Source organism: Capra hircus, chromosome 11, assembly GCF_001704415.2.
Source record: "Capra hircus breed San Clemente chromosome 11, ASM170441v1, whole genome shotgun sequence".
NCBI lineage: Eukaryota > Metazoa > Chordata > Mammalia > Artiodactyla > Bovidae > Capra > Capra hircus.
Window position 1 is genome coordinate 103,904,153 of NC_030818.1, and position 21,775 is coordinate 103,925,927.

General features: G+C 62.8%; 1 protein-coding gene across 1 annotated transcript; it reads left to right on the forward strand.

The window, feature by feature from the left end:
* On the forward strand, nucleotides 649–18,776 carry DBH (dopamine beta-hydroxylase). Its single transcript, XM_018056162.1, has 12 exons — nucleotides 649–973; nucleotides 3,116–3,262; nucleotides 5,046–5,303; nucleotides 6,133–6,309; nucleotides 6,781–6,883; nucleotides 10,341–10,507; nucleotides 13,425–13,568; nucleotides 13,797–13,835; nucleotides 14,377–14,436; nucleotides 15,216–15,343; nucleotides 15,793–15,952; nucleotides 17,172–18,776. The coding sequence occupies exons 1-12, from the start codon at nucleotides 656–658 to the stop codon at nucleotides 17,301–17,303; spliced, it is 1,833 nt and encodes a 610-aa protein (XP_017911651.1). The 5' UTR covers nucleotides 649–655; the 3' UTR covers nucleotides 17,304–18,776.

Genomic DNA, 21,775 nt, shown 5'->3' on the forward strand with positions numbered 1-21,775 from the left:
CCTTTCCCACTGGTCGCTTTAGAAATAGGAATTTCCCTGGTGGTTCAGTGGTAGAGAATCTGCCTCCCACTGCAGGAGAGGCGGTTCGCTCCCTAGGCCGGGAAGATCCCCTGGAGCAGGAAATGGCAACCCCTCCAGGATTCTTGCCTAAGAAACCCCACGGACGGAGGAGCCTGGTGGGCTTAGAGTCCACGGGGTCACAAAGGAGTCAGACGCGACTTTGCAACTAAGCCACCACCACCAGAACAACCTTGGAAATAACCCCATGGAGCCTCAGTCTGCCCATCCACAGATGGGGCGGCACGGGCCTCGCCTGCCAGCCGTGTGGGGACAGGCCCTGGTTGTCGGCCCGGTGCCCAGCTGGAGGGTGCCCGCAAGGAGCAGCCCTTCCCGGATGGCTCTCGGGGACCGTTCGGAGGGAATGAAGTCAGCCCGTCTGCTTCGATTCCCGCTGATGATGGCCATGTGTCATTAGCGCCAATTAGGAGAAACGAGGGCAGAAAAGCTTTTGGCCCGGGGGCCCGGGCTGGTGGGAGGGTCGCTGGGACAATTGAATTCCCCACCAGACAAATGTGATTACCGCTGCAGCCTGGGCCTACCTCCCCGGGGGGCCCGGGACATAAATGGCCAGGCGGGGCGGCGCGCTCGCCCAGCCATGAAGGTCCCCAGCCCCAGCGCGCGCGAGGCGGCCTCCATGTACGGCACCGCGGTGGCTGTCTTCCTGGTCATCGTTGTGGCTGCGCTGCAGGGCTCGGCCCCCGCTGAGAGCCCCTTCCCCTTCCACATCCCCCTGGACCCCGAGGGGACCCTGGAGCTGTCCTGGAACGTCAGCTACGCTCAGGAGACCGTCTACTTCCAGCTCCTGGTGCGGGAGCTCAAGGCCGGCGTCCTGTTCGGGATGTCGGACCGAGGGGAGCTGGAGAATGCCGATCTGGTCGTGCTCTGGACTGACAGGGACGGCGCCTACTTCGGGGTGAGTCCTCCCCCACCCCAGCGCCCCCGACCCTCCCCTTGTCTGCACTCGCCCTCGCGAACCCGGCAAAGGGACTCTCCCTCTCGCCTCTCCGGTCCCCTGTATTTGACCATCCCTGTGTCCCAAGCTTGGGCGTCTCGGATGCCGATGTGAGGTCGAGGGGAAACAGGTGGCTTCCCTGACCGCCTGGCACACCCAAGGAGTGCAGCCCAAGACAGGGGGACACGCTGACCACATAAAGCACAGCCTCTCCACACCTCCCCGTCGCCCTCGGGAGGGCGGCCCCCACCCCCCGACCTGCACAAACAACGCGCAGAGCTCACATGCACCCAAGCGAGGGGCCTGGCCTGCACCGCCTGGGAGGTGGTGCTTGCACCCATGGGGGACCTGAGCACCCGGCCTGGAAGGGACCATCCGCACTGAGGCGCACCCCTCACTCCACACTCCAAATTCACCCTCAATTCTTGCTGGAAAGGGCGGAGGAGCAGGGGGATTGCCCTCAGAGGAGAGGGGCTTGTGGGGCCCTGGACAGATTGCAGAGGGCCCCCCAGGTGGGGAGAGCCCAGCCATCCTGCCCTGAGCACCGCCCCAGCTTCCTCTACCCCGGCCTCTCTGGGGGCCAAACCCGCTCTCTCAGGGACACAGACCCAGGAGGGCTAACACCCTCCTGCAAGTCAGCAGGCACTTGATCTGTGGGCAAAGCGGCTCTTACTTCCTGAAGAGTGGGAATCCGGCCGGACCGGTGAGCCAGGCTCAGGAAGGGCCTCCCAGCCTCGTGTTCCCCATCTTTAGAGTGGCTACAATTCTGCCTCTCCACTTTCTCGGGATGAGGGGGTTCACACGAGGTGACGCCCTTGGCTGATCTTTCTGGAACCCCGGGGGTGCTCCATCCAACCCCTACCACAACTCTGCAGGCAGGAAGGGGCTTTGCCTCTTTTCCGGAGAGGTGGGAGGCTGGGTGAGTCTGACCACCAGCCGGATGGAATGAGGGCCACTGGCTCTGGGCCGCCCCGCCTCCCCTGCACGAGGCAGCTCAGTGGCTCCGGGTCACGGCCCAGGAAGACTGGGGCAGCGCGACTCCAAGCTGGTCCCAGAGGAGCAGCAAGCCCTGGGCCCAGCTTCCCCGGCTGCCAAGAGAGCTGGGGTGACTTTCGCATCCTCCCGCACAGGCAAGATTAATTTGCACAACAAATTCCTATGCAAACAAATGTCAGGCTTGTTTTTCCTCCTTTAGCAATTTTGTTCAACAAATACAGTCTTGAGTCCCAGCTGAAGGCTCACAGGCTAAGTTTCTGCTTCTGTTTGAACCGAGTCCTGTAGATCCCCGGCGGCCCCCGGCAGGAGCTTCGTCACGGTGCTTTTCTCCAGGGGAGAGATTTGGCAAAATCTTTCGAGGGTTTCTTTTTTTTTATTTTTTTCCTCAAGGAAATGAAGAAAACGTGCTGCCGCCCTGAATGCAGGGTTTGAAAGCATTCTGAGGCCGAGGACCGCTGGCCCGTGTCGCTCCTCACCTGCTGGTCGGGGCAGGGCCTCCCTCGCAGCCGCCTGGCCCAGGGGCTGTCTTTGGTGCCCTGGCCTGGAGCCCCTGGGTGGCTGGGCCTCAGAGCTGGCTGCTGAGAAGCAGCTGGGGGGAGGCGAGGGGAGGGGCTGGCCAGAGCCGCCACCCTGGGACATCCTGGGGAAAGGCAGTGGGTCTGTGTGCTCCGGAGCCTCAGTTTACCTTCTCCAGGCAAAGCTGGGACTCGGCTGAGGTGGGCAGGTGCAGGGCTTCAGTCTCTCAGGGGCGTGTGAGTGCGGGCTGGTGCCCAGACCCCACTGCCAGCGTCTCTCTCTCTCCCCCCGTTCTCCACGCCTCCCCTCTCCAAGGCTGCCTGTGCTGTCAGGCCGCTGCCCCCCAGACCAAGAGGGATTCTTCGTCTAGGACCCCATGTTCCCAGTCGTGGCACCTCCTGAGTAATACAGGTTCTGGGTCCCACCCAGAGGTCTGGGAACCTGCATGGCCAAGCAGTGCCGGCTGGCATTTGAGGTCACCTGTCAAGGCCGGGAACCCCAGGGCGGGGTGTGTCCCGGGGCTGTGCTGTGGGTGACCGCCCGGCCCCTCGGCCTGGCCACTTGGGCTCAAGACTGACCCTGTCTCTGCAGGATGCCTGGAGTGACCAGAAGGGGCAGGTCCACCTGGACTCCCAGCAGGACTACCAGCTTCTGCGGGCACAGAGGACGCCAGAAGGCCTGTGTCTCCTCTTCAAGAGGCCCTTTGGCACCTGTGACCCCAACGACTACCTCATCGAGGTGGGAGGCGGCCCGCTTGCCGTGGGCGGGGTGGAGCCGTCTTAACGTCCTGGGGCAGCATCCTGGGCCCCTCACCAGCAGAGAGAGGGGCTCCCAGGGGCAGCCAGGCAGGGACAAGGCAGCTTGGGAGAAGCCAGCTCTGCTATCAGCTTCTGACCCTATGAATAAGCAGCTCTTGGTTGACACATAGCTGACATGTTTCTAGACGTGGGCCTCACCCCGAGTGACCGTGCCCTGGACCCACTCTCTCCTCTGGGTCCAGCATCTTCAGTGGAATTCTGGAGAAGACTCCAGGAGACTTTGGTCCCCCGACCCGGCCCTGGTTGGCCAATGGGCTGTGAGGCTCTGGGCAAGCCCCCGCCTCCACTGGGCCTCAGTTTACGTGTCTGCAAAGGGAGAAAGGGACCCAGAAGTAAGGCTCAACCTGCTCCGTCCAGGAATTCACGGCCACAGTGGACCCGAGACCCTTAGGGAAAAACAACCCGGTTCTCTCTTGAAGACAAAATCCATGTAACTTTTCAGCGCACGTTGACACCCATGGTCTTGTGTTATCTGTGCATCATAACAGTGACACAGGCTGGCCCCACGTGAGGAAACTGAGGCCAGACCAGGGAGGACGGGCCTGGGGACCCACGGCACGGTGGGGACAGAGCTGGGGCCAGGATAAGTCCTGAAACAGATGGCTGGTGTTCCGGGGGCTCCAAAGAGCACCAGTCCTGTCTGTCTCAGTACAGAAAGAATCCAGCCAGAGGCAGAGGGCTCGAGAAGAAGGGGTTTATGAGAACAGGACGCTTGGGAGGCTGCACCCCGAGAACTTAGTGGGTACAGTTTTATAGCCAAAGGAGAAGTGGGGTGGGGAGAAGGCCGTCTTTGTCTTTCTTGAGTAGACATAAGCTTTCGTCGTCAGCTCCTCCCTCTGGTCGGGCAGGGGAGTTTTCCTGTCCCTACCTGGTCAAGCCATATCCACAAAGTATTCCTTTTCCTCTGTGCAGAGAGCACGCCCTAACTCACTGAGCTCACTGGGCAGGGCTGTGGGCCTCGCGCCACCGTTGTGTCCTTATTTGAGGGCCGCGTCTCTTGCTTCTGCTGCATGGTTTTGTTGCTAAGCAAGCCTGCTTGGTTCTGCGGTTGAGCAAACGCTTCTCGAGTAATCGTTAACATTCAGGGGTCTCTCGTATGTTTTCCTACTTAGAATCTGCTGGTGGGATTAACTGTTTAATCCCCTGCTTTGTCCCTGTCTCACTTCCAGAAGGTCACCCGAGTCCTCACCTTCCTGCTCACTCACCCATGGTGGAGGCAAGGGCGGGCAGAGCACCCTCTCCCCGAACTTTGCAGGGTGTCTGATGCCCACATGTGCTCAGCTCAGAGCTTCTAGTCTGGTGCGGGGCAGCCTCCCGCCTGGAGCTCTGAGACACCCGTGCAGAGAACAGCCCTGTTCCCAGGGACCCGGGGGAGGCAGAGGGAGCCAGGGTCCCAGATGAGCCAGCCTGGTTCACAGCGACCCAGCAATGGTTGGTTGAATGGACACTAAGCAAATGTAGGCTAAGGACATTGAGGAAGACAATGTATCGATGCTGGGTGCAAACCGTGGGCTCTGGGCGTGGGTGGCCTTGGGTTTAATCCCAGCCCAGTTCACACAGGGCCTGAAGGTTCCCGTCCTTCACAGAGACGAGAACCAAGCATGTCACCTGCCAGGCGGGGGTGGAGAGGGACCTGGCAGCCTCCCTGCTCACCAGGAGCCAGGCTCGGGGCTGTGAGTAACGAGGCCCCATCTCACCCGCAGGACGGCACCGTCCACCTGGTGTATGGACTCCTGGAGGAGCCGCTCCAGTCCCTGGAGGCCATCAACACCTCCGGCTTGCGCACGGGGCTGCAGAGGGTGCAGCTGCTGAAGCCCAGCATTCCGCAGCCGGCCCTGCCCGCGGACACGCGCACCATGGAGATCCGCGCCCCCGACGTGCTCATCCCCGGCCAGCAGACCACGTACTGGTGCTACATCACCGAGCTCCCAGATGGCTTCCCCCAGCACCACATCGTCATGGTAGGCGGGCCTGTGTGTGCCCACCCCTGGAGAGCTGTCCGGGGCCCAGCCCCACGCGTGCGGCGCCCCCCATCGCCCTGCTCACTCCCCACCCGCCCCCCCCCCCCAGGGCTGCTGCACCCTGGCTTCCCAGCCTGGACCAACCGATGTCTTGATTTTTGCATCTTCCCCTGGGATGGGAATGGCTGGCTCTCTATCTGTCTGTCTGTCAGGCTACCCTCCCCCTTGAAATAACCGCTCAGCTCAGAGCTCAGTTGCCCTGAACACCCGCCCGAGACACAGCAATAGTGACAACTGCTGCTGAATCACTCTTTGTCTGGCTCCAGGGGAAGGGAAAGAGGTTTACCCACTCCATCGCCCCAGTGCTACACACACAGCCCTGCAGAACACCATCCTTATTTCCAGTTGAGGGTGTATGGCCCAGAGAGGCTGTGTGAGCCCCCAACTTACACAGCAGGAAGCGACAGGCCAGACTCACAGCTGCATCTGTCCCCTAGGCTCAGGCTTAGCCTTGGGCAACCTCCGTGTCTCTGTCCAGCCCCTGCTGCTTTCATGCAAGGACTGCTGACTACCTGTCCCCCCCAACCAAGAAATGACTTGCCGGGGACCCCTTCCCTCTGCTTCAGCTCTCACTGTGACCTTCTGGAAGATCCTGACTGGTTCCCAGGTGGTGGCTTAGCTCCCCAAACCCTGGACTCGAGGCTCCCCAGAAATCACCGGGTGCAGCCCTCCCATTTTACAGATGGGCAAGCAGAGGCCCAGTCGGGAGGGGAGCTTCAGTGGGGGTGAGCGTGTGGGGGTGGGGTCTCAGCGGGCGCTCGCCCCGCAGTATGAGCCCATCGTCACCGAGGGCAACGAGGCACTGGTACACCACATGGAGGTCTTCCAGTGCGCCGCCGAGTTCGAGAGCGTCCCCCACTTCAGCGGGCCCTGCGACTCCAAGATGAAGCCGCAGCGGCTCAACTACTGCCGCCACGTGCTGGCCGCCTGGGCCCTGGGCGCCAAGGTGCGTGCCCCTCCCACGTCTCCCGGGGGGCCCCTTCGCTGCTGGAGTCCCATGGCTCTTTGGAGCCACAGATGCCTCCTCCAGCCCGTGTTCCTTCCCTCGTGGGCATCATTCTCGCTCCCCGTCAAGTTCCACTGGATTTGGAGGGGACTGTGCACAGGGTGGTCCTGGGGCTGCCCTGGCTCCATCCAGGGTCTTCCAGAAGCTTCCTCCAGCAGCTCAGTGGTGGGCTCGCTCGCCTGGGGTTCAGAGCCCGCACCCCCTGATCTCAAGTCTAACAGGAGCACTGTGTGGGCCGGTGACGAGCTGCCTGTCAGGGGGGAGCATCCTTCCAATCTGGCTGCCCGCCAGCCCCTGCCCCGCCCTTGCAGCTCAGGCTCCCGCGGGTGGGTTTGCCCTGACCCCCCAGGGCCTCCCCTCGTGCCGCCCCGTCTGTCTTCTGGGCTGAGCCCTCCCTTCGCCCCCCTGCAGGCCTTTTACTACCCAGAGGAAGCTGGCCTGGCCTTCGGGGGGCCCGGCTCCTCCAGATTTCTCCGCCTGGAAGTTCACTACCACAACCCGCTGGTGATTAAAGGTAAGGAGGTCCCAGACACGCCGCCCTTCTTGCCTGCCTCCGACCCACCCTCGGGAGCCCGTGGGCTCACCATGTCCAAGCAGGGTAGCCGGGCTGGCAGGGCTCAGCCTGAGCCCTCCCCGCCGAGTCCAGCCTGCCTGTCGCCTGACCCACGGTGGCCTGTGGCCCTCTCAGCCTCCTCTCTGCCCCTCTCCTGTGGCTGCGGTGGGCTCTCAAAGGCGCACACCCACGCAGGAAGGGCCCAGCACCTCACCCCTCCCCCTCCACAAACACCAGCTGCCGCTGCCCTGGCACTGCCCCAGGAACCACCTGGGAAAGGCAGCTTGAGGTTTCTTGCATGGCCATTTTGCAGATGAGGAAGTTGAGGCCAGGGTTAGACACAGCTCACTCCTTCTCACACCGTTTCCTTGCTGGCACCTGCCAGAGCAGACAGCTAGTATCAGGGTGTGCCGACCAATGGGGACACAGAGAGTGGAGGGAAGGTGTCAGCTGGAGGGGGTTGCATACGCCATATCCCCTGGAAGTCTAACTTCTGTGAGGCTGCTAAGACCCAGAGACGCCCCCTACCCCAAGGAGGGGTGCTCCCATCTTCTTCTGTCCCAAGAACAGCATGGGCCGGTACAAGGTACCTGGCTGGATAGCAGGAAGCAGGCTCCTCTGAGCCAACATCATCCCTGCCCCAGAACCCAGCCTCGATGGCTTGACCACCAGGAGGCACAGCCCCAGACTATCTTCAGGGCAAGGGGCGTGCCGGGCTCAACAGGGGCGTTTCTGGCCATGGACCTCCCTCCTGCTTCTCTCGACGGAGCAAATGTGTGCCTGGAGTGTGCGTGTGGCAGCGGGGCTTTGTTTCCACGTGTTCTGAGTCAGGGCAGCAAACAGGTCCTGCTCGCTTGGCTCTCCTCTGAGTGACCCTCGGCGACGGCACCTGGAAAGGCATCTGGGATTGGCGGGAGAGGTCTGCCCTGGGTGCTGGAGGGGTGGACCCTGCTTCCTGCTGTTGAGTTCATGCTCAGCAGACAGAAACCCACGAGACACCCCCGTGTGGGAAGCAGAGTGTGATCTCGTTCCCCGACTGACCACAGCAGACCTAGGGTCCAGGAAGGTGCAAAGGCTTCTCAGGAGGGAGACACAAGCAGGGGGTGAGGGGTGTGAAAGGAGCAGTCTCAGTGGCCCGGGCGGCATGGCGGCCTTGGAGGACGAGGAGCCTCTTCACGAGGGAAGCCGACACGTGCTGCGCTCCAGATGGAGGGACAGGCTGTGCCTAGACATGGAGGTGGGCAAGGCCAGCATGTTCTGGAAAGCACAGGTGGTCCGGCCTGGAGGCTGCATAGAGGTGGGGGCCAGAGAGCAGGACGGCTGGGTCGCTCTGCACCCGAAGGTGGGCACAGGGTCAGTCTTCAGGAGGGTGATGCCAGCTGACACTACCCCAGAAACTGAGAGCGTTTTCCTCTCTGTTTCACCGGCGTCTTCCACCACATATAGCCACACAGGCTTCTTCTCACTCACTTTTTTAAATGACATTTTTCATTTGTGTAAGTGAAGGGCAGAAACAGTCTGATAAGAAGCTGAGCTCCAGGCTGGGCCCAGCCCATCTCTCCCTGGTGGTGTGACCGGGCGTGGGGCACCCTCCCCCTGCCCGTGCTCACTCGCTCGCTCGGCCGCTCTGGGGCTGTGAAGGCTCAGGACACAGCGCTCCCAACGCGGGGTGCAGGCTCCGGGGGTGTGCTTGACCGGTAGCCGCCAGCGATTTCTTCCCGGCCGCATAATTAATACCTTCTGCCACCGCTAGAATTATCTGCCGCGTGCACAGAGAGGACCATAAGTCAGCTTGGGCCTTAGCGTGGTACGGGATTTACGGCTCATTTAAAACCCGAAAGCAAATGGATTTTCGAAAACTCCTTAAACGTCAAGGAAGTCTGTCTCTTCCTGGTTATCTGCTTGTATTTATGGATCCTCTGCCAAATATAAGGATGCTCCTGTCGCTTCGCAAAATCTGGAGATGGGTCTGTTTTCTATAAATATCAAAATTCCACAATTATTTCATTATTTAATCCCTGTCTGAATTTTAACCAATTGCATCTCCCTTTTTATTATTATCCTCTGATGTAATCAGCCCAGAGACACAGAGGCTGAGTTTGGACACTGCGGTGGTGGTGGTTGGGGGGGGGGGGTGGGTGGCTGGTGCAAGGGGGTGGGAGGCAGAGGGGGTGTTCTTGGTTCCACCTCAGAGCAGCTGAGCAGGGAGACAGCCCGGCCCCAAAGGTGCCGTGGGCTGTGTCCCAGCTCAGCTACTTCCCAGCCCTGCGGTTCTTGAGCAGCGACTTCAGCTCAGGCTCCAAGCCTCAGTTTCCCCATCTATAACGTGGGACAATGATTCTTCAGTTCCATAGGCGCCCTGCCGGGCTCCCAGCTCTCCTGCATATCCCGAGGGGGTGGGCCATGTCCAGCCTCCACTCCTCCCCGATGGGACCAGCCCTGAACTGCTCAGGGCCTCGCTGAGCGATTCCGGGCAGGCAGAGGGCAGGAAGGAGCCGCTAGAGGCCTGTGGGTGCCAGCATCCCCGGACCTCCGGCCATCAGCTTCACATGACCACTGGGAGGCTGCCCAGGAAGATTTTGGGCTCGCCAATTAGCCGACGGCAAGAAGAGCTGGCAGGTGTGGCTGGACCGTGATGGGCAGAAGCGATGATTCTTCTTCGGATGAGGCCTTTGACTTCGAGCCCAGAGGGGGACAGCAACTTGCGGGAGGCCACACAGCACACTTAGCAAACGGAGCCCAGCGCGGTGTGTGAGCCGGGGGAGCTCCAGGACCTCGCCCCAGGAGCCCACCCTCCTTCTCAGCTTTCTCCTGGGACGTCCTCCCAGGAGATGCAAGCCCCAGGTCAGCCCTGCAGGACAGGAGTCAATGGAGGGAGCCCCAGAAGGACGCGCCTTAAATACTTCCTGCTGACCTCACCACCCAGACCCCCGCTCACCTGCCCTGGGGCAGAGGCCCCTCTGTGAGACAGGCCGTGCCCTCTCCGCCCAAACTGAGCGGTTCGCACTGCGGGTGAATTCCAGCTCAGGGCCCTGTGAACTCATGGGAAGAACATCAAAGCCCCTGCCCAGCCCTCGAAGGGACTGGCCAGCTTCCCAAACCCACGCAGGCGTCTCGCCCCGCCCGGTTCAACAGCACCGTTTTGGGTTTTCGTTTGCTGCCTTAGTTAAGTCTTCCCAGAGCACTCGCCTCATTTTCGCAGAAACAATAGCTCTTTCTTTCCCTACGGGAACTGCGCAGGATGCGTGAATTGGCCTTCCGGTAACCATGGCGTCTGCCTGGAGTAATCGGGTGTGGGGACAAAGGCAGGGGGCAGCAGGCGCGGGTGCCCTGTGCCTCCTGGCTGAGGGCAGCTAGGGGTCACTTTGCGGGGCTGGGGGCCAGGGCCTCTGCTCACCTCCCTCCCTCCTCCTCCCAGGCCGGCGCGACTCCTCGGGCATCCGCCTGTACTACACGGCCACGCTGCGGCGCTTCGATGCGGGCATCATGGAGCTGGGCCTGGTGTACACGCCCGTGATGGCCGTCCCCCCACAGGAGACGGCCTTCGTCCTCACCGGCTACTGCACAGACAAGTGCACCCAGCTGGTGAGTGGCCGGACCTGGGGTGGGGCCGGGCACCGCCCGCTCCCCCTGCTGAGGCCCGAGGGTGGGCACCAAGGGCGGCAGCTGTGACCTCGTTCCCCCCGACCCTGAAGCTTCCGCAGCTTCCCCCAGCCCCTCGCCGCCAAGGAGCCTTCCTGCGGCCGCGAGCTCTGTACCACCCTCTCTAGCGATAACTGTGGGCCCCCACTTAGTGGTGGGGCTGGTTGTTAAGGACCCGCCGGCCAATGCAGGAAACGTAGGAGACTCGGGTTCAATCCCTGGATCAGGAAGATCCCCTGGAGGAGGGCGTGGCAACCCACTCCAATACTGTGCCTGGAGAATCCCATGGACAGGGGAGCCCGGCAAGCTACAGTCCAAAGGGTCACAAAGAGTCGGACACGGCTGAAGCAACGCAGCATGCAAGCACTCAGTCCGCACCCCGGCCAGCGTTTAAAATGCGAGTTCAGCCATGAGTGAGACAGGCGTGCATTCACCGCGGAAAAGCGCGCGCAGTGCAGCCAGCCACCAAGGCCCCCTCAGCACAGCGCCCTCCCCTCCCCTGGCTGCCAGTCCCTGGGTCTTTTGTGTCCTTCTAGACGTTTTCCCTGCTTGTTGCTACGAGCCCGTTCATGTGCATGCTTCAAAACAGATTGAACATTTTGTCCGTGACTTGCCCTTTAACCGACGTGCGGCACGGATGAAATGGGAACCTCATCACCTGAGTCAGCCAGGCACCCAGGGCAGAGCGCGTGAGCAAGCACTGGTGCCCAGGGCTGCGGGGGGCAGGTGGGCACAGGTAACGTCAGTCTCCCGAGCAGAGGGAGGGCTGGCGCTTCCGGAGGAGTGAAAGGGGCTCCCCAGATTCTGGGTCCTCCGTGCCCCCTGCCTCCCCCAGTTCCGGCCAGGGCTGACCTGCCCCCTCATCACCACCATCCAGGCTGCCTTAACTTCCCACTGATGAGAAGAAACCCTCCAGGGAATTTCTGGGCACTCGGGAAACGTGTGCCAGGTGGATTCTAGAGGTGCAGCTTCCGTGCACGGGGATGTAAGCTTTCACTGGGTTAACTCCGGCAAAACGGCCCCCAGAAAGCCCACTCGGCGCTTCCTTCCCCCACAGAACTGGGGTGTGCCCGGGGCCCCAGACTCACCCACCCACCATGTTATCAGTGTCTTAGTGTGTCGATCACTGGGAGAAAAACGCCCCTGCTGTTCCATTTGAATTCCCCCAGTTATAGAAGTAGGCTTCCCTGGTAGCTCACCTGGTAAAGAATCCGCCTGCAGTGCAGGAGACCCTGGTTTGATTTCTGGGTTAGGAAGTTTCCCTGGAGAAGGGATAAGCTACCCACTCCAGTATTCTTGCCTGGAGAATCCCATGGACAGAGGAGCCTGGCGGGCTACAGTCCCTGGGGTGGCAAAGAGTCAGACACAACTGAGCGACTGACCTCAGGACACATTTACAGAAGCTGAGGACCTGGGCACCGACCTCTAGGCCACTTGTCCTTCTTTTCTGTGAATATCTGCTCGTAACTTTGCCCAGCGTTTCCGGTGGGCTCTCTGTCTTACTCTGGTGGTTTCTATTTGGCGGATGTTACTTCTCAGTCCATATGAATGCTGCAAACACCCTCTCCCGCGTGGCCCCTTCGCTCTCACAGTGCCAGGTGTTAGCATCTCCAGCCAACAGATGAGGAGCCTGGGGCCCACGGGGGCCATGGTGCCTGCCGTTGCAGAGCGAGAAGTCAGACGCAGCCTGCTCTGCAGTGAGGTTTAGAGCAGATTTGTCTTCCCATGAGTGGATCCCCTGGGATTTGTCCCTCGTGGTGGGGGGACTCCTCGAAGCATTAGGCAAGCAAGGTGCCCTTGAGACAGAGCCGGTGGGCTCATGGGCTTCGTCAGTGTCCACGGAGGATCAGCTCCATCCGAGACGAGGCTGAGGAACTGTAACCACAGCCGCGTCTGACCGCGTCCCGCGTCCCCCGAACACGGTGACTCCTGGCCATATGAAGGGCCCGGGCCTCCTGTGCCGGCAGGACCCGGGGCGTGTTGACCCGCTGACCTTGGGCACACCTCTCGCCAGCCTGGAAACGAGCGCCTGCGTGCCCTTCTCTCTGCAGAGTCTCTAAGTACAAAACACAGAGAGCTCCGTGTTCTTGTTCCCCTTCAAATAGTATGTTCTTTGGGAAAATCGCATTTCTGTGGACACTCATGGAAGGGCTTCTGGAAGAGTGGGGGTCTCGTCTCCATTGGCAGACCCCCGAGGGGCCCAGCTTCCGCAGTCGGAAGTCTGTCCTGGTCTAGACAACCCAGCCGAAGACAAGCCCAGAAGAAGCACCGTGTTTTCGACCACAGGCCCCAAGATGGCAACCCCCCTGAAGCTGTCACACATCTGGACTCTGGGGACTGGAGGGGAGAGACCCAGGGTCCCACCCATCGTCAGGGGCTCCCAGTTGTCACACACGTGTCCATAAGGTCTCCCAGCCCTCCATCACTGCGAGGGGGCCAGAGCGTACCCGTGATGACCGAGGGCAGGGGTGGTGGCTGGCGGAGAGCAAGCTGGAGGCACGGAGGGGGAGTTGGGTGACCCGCAGAGGCGCAGCCTCTGGTCACTGCCTGTGGTCACTCGGTGACGGAGCTGCCGACCGTGCGCACGGCACGGCGGTGCGAGGTCAGGGAGATGGCGTGTGGCGGAGAAATCGCTCGGTGAATGTAATCGTTTTAGGACACTTTCCATCTAAACCGTGTGAGCGTCACGCCGGGGGAACATCTGGGACGCCGTCTTCTGCCCTGGGGGTGATGTGAGGGCTGGCCCGTCTCCCCGGGGCTGCCCGGCCACGGCTGGGGTGGTCAGGGCTGGGAAGGGCCAGAGCCGCCCAGGCGCAAGGCCGCCCGTGGGTGCCAGGCCCTGACCCCGCCCGCCCCACAGGCCCTGCCCCCCTCGGGGATCCACATCTTCGCCTCGCAGCTCCACACGCACCTGACGGGCCGGAAGGTGGTCACGGTGCTGGCCAGGGACGGCCGGGAGACAGAGGTCGTGAACAGGGACAGCCACTACAGCCCGCACTTCCAGGTGGGGACCCCAGCCCCGCCTCCCCTGCCCCGCCAGGCCCGCCTCTCCCCCGACACCCCCATCCGGCGCTCACCTTCCTGCCCTAAAGGCCTCCCGGCCAGAGGCCTCACTTAGCCATCCTGGCGTCCCCCAGAAGGTCGTGGGGTGGCGGGGGGGCACTGGGCCTGCAGGACTCTGAGGTCTTGCCTCGTCCTTGCCCCTCCCCACCCTCTGCTCTGCCCACCCCAGGAGATCCGCATGTTGAGGAAGGTCGTGTCTGTCCACCCGGTGAGTGCCCGGTTCGGGCCAGGAGACCGAGGTAGGGGGAGGGCAGGAAGGATGGGGAGGCAGAGGCCGTGGAAGGCCTTCCAGAACCAGGTCTGAGACTCCCCCGGGGCTGCACAGGGGGCCCTTGGAGGAGCCAAAACCAGAGGGCTCTCGGGGTCACAGGCCTCCCGCCTGATCCGCGGACCACAGACCCGAGAGCTTCAGGAGAGATGAGGGCCTGGGGCTCGCTGGGGGGTCTCTGACCAAGCAGCAGGACACTCCTGGGCAGGGTAGGGGCTCGCCCAAACGCAGGCTGTGCCGCCCGACCAGCCCCATGCAGCCACCAGCTGGCCTGTAGCCGCAGTAGGAAGGAGCCAGAGAAGTCGACTGGTCGTCACTCCCTGGGGACACTCCAGGGTGGTCCTCATGTGTGGGGACCCCGGGGGCCACCGTCAGGTTCCTCGGGGGGGACCGGCTGCTGTGGCCACTCGTGGGTCTGGCCCAGCGCACCTGGACCCCAGGCGGGCAGGTGTTGAGGGCGTCTGTCTGCTCGGCCCTCCAGGGAGACGTGCTCATCACCTCCTGCACGTACAACACGGAAGACAGGAGGCTGGCCACCGTGGTAAGTCACCCCAATGTCCCGCCCGCCCCGTGCCGCAGGGCGTGGGCACCACTCTCAGCTCCACTCTCAGGCTGTGGGCCCTGGGCCAGCATTAACATCCCCTCTTCAGTTCAGTATGTCCGACTCTTTGTGACCCCATGGACCACAGCATGCTAGGCTTCCCTGTCCATCACCAACTCCCGGAGCTTACTCAAACTCATGTCCATCGAGCCGGTGATGCCATCCAACCATCTCATCCTCTGTCGTCCCCTTCTCCTCCTCCTGCCCTCAAACATCACCTGGGTACTCCGTAAAAAAAAACACATAAACTCATCAGTTCCTCCCCAGGCGGGGTGGTGACTCCCAGCGATGTCTGCTCTAACGAGCTACCTGGGTTATTTTGATGGCTGCCCTAGTCGGAGAGCCACTGTCAGAGACGTGTGTCAGCCCCGGAGCCACGCTGGGGAGAGGCCGGGGGCGTGAGGGGGCTCCCTGCCCCCGGGGAGACACGCCAGCCACACCTGACTCCTGTGACCGGCGAAGGTGGGATAAAGCTGGGGATGCGGAGGAGGCGTCGCTGCCTGAGCTGCGCGTGCCGCCTGGCTGCTTTGCTGTCTGTCTCTCCGGCAAAGGCTGAGGACTCCAGGAGGGCAGGGCCTCTGCCCACTCAGAACACGATCTGGCCTGATGAGTGGGTGCACGCGCGTGTGCGTGACAGCACCGCACGCCCAGGCAGCCTGAACGGCAGCATCTGGGCTGACGCTGGCGCACCGGGGCCGACGGGCGTCTCCACCCTGCAGGGCGGCTTCGGGATCCTGGAGGAGATGTGTGTCAACTACGTGCACTACTACCCCCAGACGCAGCTGGAGCTCTGCAAGAGCGCCGTGGACCCCGGCTTCCTGCAGAAGTATTTCCACCTTGTGAACAGGTGACGGCTCCGCGGGGAGTGTGCCCGCTGTGCCTTCCAGCCCCGAACGCTCCCCCCAACCCCAAACCCTCCAGGCCCCGGGCGAAAGCAGGGAGCCCAGGAGCAAGGTGAGCAGGAACCTGGCAATCAGGCCCCCACCCACCTTGAGGCGCCCGTGCCAGGCATCACCAATCGATCCCCATACTTGCTTCCTATCGAGTCTGGGCTTGGCCCGAGGAGCCCTCCACCCAGCCCTGGAGCAGCCGTTCCCAAGTGACCCAAGATGGCACAGGAGATGAAGCCCATTAGTCGTCAGGGCAGGAGGCAGGGCCAGGGCAGTGTGCCGGAAGGCTGTGGCCTCAGGTCCGCTCTGGGGGCCCCACCCCTCTGCAGGGAGGCGTCACCTGGGCCTTGCTGGGCTCCCCTCTGCTCCCTCAAACCCCACTCTGGGCGGCTTCTTCTTGCACCAGGTTCAACAGCGAGGAAGTCTGCACCTGCCCCCAGGCGTCTGTCCCCGAGCAGTTTGCCTCTGTGCCCTGGAACTCCTTCAACCGCGAGGTACTCAAGGCCCTGTACGGCTTTGCGCCCATCTCCATGCACTGCAACAAGTCCTCGGCCGTCCGCTTCCAGGTGCGCCTGCCGTGCGTGTGCGTGCGTGTGCGTGCGTGTGCGTGCGTGTGCGGCCATGCATGTGTGTGTCTAGGGTGGGGCATCCATTCCCAGGTACGCCTCCGTGTGTGTGTGTGTGTGTGTGCGTGTGCGTGCGTGTGCAGGCGTGCATGTGTGTCTAGGGTGGGGCATCCATTTCCAGGTGTGCCTCCGTGTGTGTGTGTGCGTGTGTGCACACGTGCGTGCGGTTTGTCTGCTGCCAGCGGTGCCTGCCCATGTTGGGGGGAGGGTGCATGTGGCTGGGCCTGGCCGGCTGCCCTTGGCCACGCCGTCGCCCCTTCTGGACACCCAGCAGCACGTTCTGAGTCTGCCCACCGCTCTGTACCCCAGAACCCCTAGAGGAGCCCAGTGGGTGACAGGGCTCCACCCCCAAGGAGCTGGCAAGAAGCACTCACACAAAGCAAGGAGCAGATGGTGAGAGAGGGGCCCAGACAGATAGCCGACGGCCTGCGGGGGGCGCTGACCGCTGCCCCCGGAGGTGCTGCCCTCTCGCCCTCTGCCGGGGACGCCGGCACATCACGGGACCAACCTCGGTGGTGTGAGCGGGGCATCCGCAGCTGCCCCCGGAGCCTAACAACACAGTGCTCAGGGGGCAGGGGCGGTGAGAAATCAGGGTCTGAGGCTGCAGCCTGGGTTCCCTCCTCATCTGGGACCCACCAGGATCCAAAGGCAGCTTGCTCACCCCCTGCGAGCTCCTGGCAGGGCCCAGGGCCTGGGCTGGGGCTTAGTTAGGTGGAGAAGGCTCCGCGACCTGCAACTCTGCGAGGCAGCTTTCCTGGAAACACTGGGAGCTGGGCTAATCGCTAATCGAACGTTCCCAGCCCCAGGGGAGGGCCAACACTGGATCACCAAAGAGCAGCTTGGGGCCGACGTCTGATGTGGTTGAAGTGGGGCGTTTGACGCAGCCGTGTGTATGAGTCGGGGGGTGGGGACAGTGGCTGAAAACTCAGGCTGCACCCAGGCCTTTCCTGAATGAAGTGAAGGGTGGCCGAGAAGGCAGATAGGGGCAACCCTGGCTCCCAGGTGAGGACCCCCACGTAGCAATGGGCGGTTTGCTTTGGTTTGGGAGAAGGTGAGTTTAAGGGCAGGAACCCACGGGGTCACTGGGAGAAGTGCCGGGGGAGGTGGCCCCCACTTCGCCCCTCCAGCCTCCATTTACCTCCTCGTCCCTTCCTTGCAGGGCGAGTGGGATCGGCAGCCCCTGCCTGAGATCGTATCCAGGCTGGAAGAGCCCACCCCGCACTGCCCGGCCAGCCGAGCTCAGAGCCCCACTGGCCCCACTGTACTCAGCATCGGGGAGGGCAAAGGTTGAGCATGGGCGGTCCCCTCACTCCCGTCACCATGCTGTCCCTGCGGGCTCAGGCTGGCTCTGTGCACCCCATACTCTGTGAAGACCCCCATGGAACAGCCCAGCATGGAGGGCTGGACCAAGCCACCGCCTGAGACCAGGGTCCAGTCCAGCTTTCTCCCCCGGGGACCCCCTGCATGGCTGAGAGGGTCCCGTGACCACTCTTGCTGACCCACCGAGGCCCAGGTGGACCGAGACCTTTGCCCACCCTCTGACACAGCATGAGGGTAACCCCTCTTGGAGGTCTAGAGTCCAGTGCTCTGAGAGTCCACTGCCATCTCGCTGGGGCTGGGCGGGGGGGCCCATCTCCTGGGACACGAGCCACAGACTCCCGAGAGCTGCCCCGGCCCCGCGTCCCCAGCCCCCGCGGAGGGTGATCGGTGTTGGCGTGTGACGGGTACAAGCGCTGTTGTACTTAAACGTGTCCCTGCAGACTGGCTCGTGTGTCGCAGTGGGCGTCTTCCCTGCCGATGGGGGCAGGACAAACCGCTTAGCTAGTTAGAGACTCGCCTGGGAAATTGCTCCATTGCAGGGTAAATAGATATTTTCGCCTACCTAAAGGGAAACCCTAAGAACAGCTCTCACCACCACCAAAAGGATGCGACGGCAAGGATCCAGACCAGGATCTGGGTGCCAGCACCCTGGGAGATGGGGTTGATGGCCCGGGTCACTTCTCTCTGCGGTGGGACAGGTAGTGACAGCAAGCAAGCCCTGGAATCAGACCCGCATTAGAAGGCCGGCCCCGCCTCCCCGACCCTCGGTCTTCTCATCTGCAAGACGGGGCCAGTGTTGCGCAGGTTACTAAGACGATAAAGCTCATGCCTGGGGCCAGCACCCGGCAACAGTTAGTGCAGGGTGGTGCTGCCTGTCCAGGCTCTGGCTCCTGGTCGTCTCCACCTTCCTTCCCTCTCAGCTGCCGCTTGTTTCAGGCCAAGTTCAGCTCTTTGATAGTTGCTGCCTGGAGTGACAGATTCAGTTCTGTTCAGCCAGTTCAGCAAAATGCTGTGCAGCGTCTAGAGAGAGAGGGTGATGGATGGGCCTCTGGCCCCCCCTTACACCCCAACAGCCGCCTGCTAAGCGCCACTTCTCCCCCTGCCAGCACTTCATTACAGGCCGGGCGCTGCGCACCGGGTCTTGTAAATCACACTGCCCCTGCCATGAGTCAGGCCGCGATGCTGTGAGCTGCCAGGCCCGACAGAGGCTGCAGAGCGGCCAGCTCTCCGTCATCTTTAGAGCCTCGGGGGACAGCAGAGCGCGAGGCCCCTCCCCGCAGGGCCCTGGCCTCAGGAGGGCAGCTGCAGCTCACCTAGCCAGTGGCCTTGACCGTCTGGTCCAGAAAGTCCCCTCCCTCTGAGGGGTCCCCGTCAGCCCGGAGCTCTGGGAGAGGGCTTGGAGGTGACCCCTGGCCTCACCCCCACCCAGCCCCTCCTGGGCACCATCGCTTTGCTCCCCAGACCCTGGGAGGCACCAGCGGCGCCCCGCCCCAGCCTCACCCAGGGGCGAGCCCAGGTCCGCAGGAAAGAAAGTCGCCCCCCACCCCCAGGGTCCCTGGAGGATTAGTGGCAACCAGGAATCGCTCCCAGTTCAGAACCTTCTGCCGCCCCCACTGACATGCCCTCCCCTGCACTCACTGTGGCCCTTGGGCTGGTCGCTCTCTTCCTTGGGGGTGGAGTGTGGTTTGTCCCACGCACAGGCCCCTGCCGCCCCCTGCCCCACCCAGAGCATCCCACCTGGGTCATCTTTAAGAACATGTACCCTGGTTCTGCATTAACGCACCCACGGGCCCAGGACACGCTGTCTCTCCTCTCACTGACAGATGGGGGAACTCAGACACCTATAGCCAGGTGCCAGGGTCACCCAGCGTGTGTGGGGGGCCTGGAGGTGACCCTGGGCCTGTGTGATGACAGACCCCAGGCTTCCAGCCGCCAGCCTCTCCTGAGGACCCAGGCAGCACCCCCGCGCCTCATGGGGACCGAACAAGGCCAGCCAGGGAAACGTTTGCGGCCAGGGCTGGACGCCCCCTCAGCTAGGTGCCCCGTGCACCATCAGGCTTGCCCACCTTCTGCAGGATGGGAGCAATGCAGGCCCAGCAGCCAGGGGTCCCATTCTGCCCTCTGCTGCGTGGCTCTGCCAACCTACTCTCCTTCTCTGGGTCTTTCTCTCCCCGTCCGCCCACGGAGAAGGCTCCCTGGGCTCATGGGGGTGAGGGCTGCTAGGGTGCCAGGCCTGGAGAGCCAGGCTGAAGTGTGCCCACGCAGGCTCAGTGTGGAGACAGCCTGGGAGGTGGGGGTGCCTGGCCTGAGCCGGCCCCAGGATGCCCCAGGGCCGTACTACCCGCTGGCCGTTAGGCTCACGTGGCTGTTGAAGCTTAATTGTAAATAAATTAAAATGATGTAAAATAATGCATCTGGGTTCTCAGTCACAGAAGCCACGTTTCAAACGCTCCACAGCCACATGTGGCCGGGGCTCCGGTGTGCATTGCTGGGATATCCTGTCCATTAGGGTGGGAAGTTCCGTCGGCTGCTCCGCACCGGGGCCAGGTCCCAGACTGATGGGGCGGGAGCCGCCTGCACCCCCGCCTCCCAGCTCCCTCCCAGGGGGCCCAGCGGCCCTGATGTGGCTGTCACTGGGCAGAGCAACTGGACCGGCAGGGCTGTGGGGCTTGTCCATGGAGGCATGCGGGGCAAGACCAGTCTCCCAGGCCAAGGGAGGTCCTTCCGGCCCCCGGTACAAGCACGAGAAATGCCCGACAGGCCTCCCAAAGCCTGGGGAGGGCCGGGCTCAGGACCCAGACCATCAAAGGCTCTTAGTCTCTGCCGCTGGCCCGCCCCAACCCTGTGCTGCTGAAGGTGAAACTGAGCCCAGGCTTCCTGGGGGCTCCTGCTGCTCTGGGCTCCATTGCAGAGGAAAACAAAGCTTCTCGTTATGGGAAAGAAGCCCCATTCCGTTCCCCTCTGGCTCTTCCAAAACGTGCTGAAGCCTGCCAGCGGTCTCCCTGGGACACGCATGGTTCTATTTTCTCCCGCTTTCCAGTCCCCCCTCCCCCACGCCCACCCAGCCTCACGCGTACATGCCACATTTCCCTGCGTTCTCAGGAGGTTCTTGGATGGAAGGCAGCCCGCCGTGTCCCGTGAATCCCTGGCCACAGACTATGGTGTTTGTGGCAGACTCCTGACGGGGGGACTTTGAGAGCCTTCAGTGGAAGATTCTAGACCCGATCCTGGGGAGCCCTGCCCGTTCTGACGTCACAGCCCAGGAGGCCTTTGTGTGGGGACCCTCACCCTCCATCCCCTCCCAGCCTGAGACCGAGGCTTTGCCCTGGGCTTGCATTCTGTCCCTTCTTCCTCTGGAGGCAAGAGGGCCTGGCTGCTGGGAGGGGCCTGGGGGCTGGAGGGGGAGCCCAGTGGGGTAGCTGAGGGGCAGCACCCGCAGCCCCAGGTCCCGCGTGCAGGGGGCTAGCATGTTGGCAGCAGGCTCCTTGGGCCACGAGGAGGGACGAAGGATAAAGCTGAAGGGGAGCAAAGGTGGGACCCAGCACTGGCCCACGCTGGGCGATCTGAGGCCGCTCAGGATTGCCACGCGCCGCTGAGCTCTGGGAGCGGCCGGCAGGCCACCTGGAAGGCCGTCCAGCGCCCTGGAGGAAAGTGGACAGGCCCCTGCCTACGCGACTCTCCCGCTGGCCCCTGTCCAGCAGCCTGAGCAGGCTGTTAGGGACCATGCAGGTCCCAGGTCCCTGCACCAAGTGGGGATGGTCTGCCGGCACCTGGCCTCTGGTCTCTGCATGGCCGGCAAGGATGAGGTGCCGGCTTGCTCAGATCCTGCACGCCTCACACTCACGGGGCTGGCCTGGGACCCCCTGCCCTCCAGCTGGTAGGAGTGGTGCCAACGGCATTTGGCAGAGGAGAGGAGCTAGAGTCAGACTTGCGTGTACCCAGCCCCATGGCCACGCTCAGGGATGCCCGCTGGCCACACCGCCCGCTCCTCCCCACGGCCCACAGAGGCCCCACTGCCTCCTGCTCGAGCAGGAGGCGAGGACCCTGGGAGGACTGAGCGTCTTATTCGGGTCCCAGCGCTTCTGCCGGGCAGGCCCTCTCCAAGCTCACGGTGCGTGACCCCAGACCAGACGGCTCAGCGCTCGCCTGTCCATCAGGGACGTGGGCGGGATGTGCTGGCCACCCTAGGCGAGCACTTCATTCCATGGCGTGGGGGTGAGCCGAACTCTCGGGCCTGTTCAGGCTGGATGGCACCTCTGTGGGGTCTGGGAGGATCCTCGGCAGGCAGAAGCTCCACTGGGGTGTCCCCAGACTGAGGCAGAGCAGCAGAGCATTCTGCCCACTGCCCTAAAACCCCTTGCAGACGGGGTGGAGGAAGCCCAGCCAGGCCGACACTGCCCAGGGCACATGGCAGGTCATGCCCACCCCAGGACCTTTGCATGT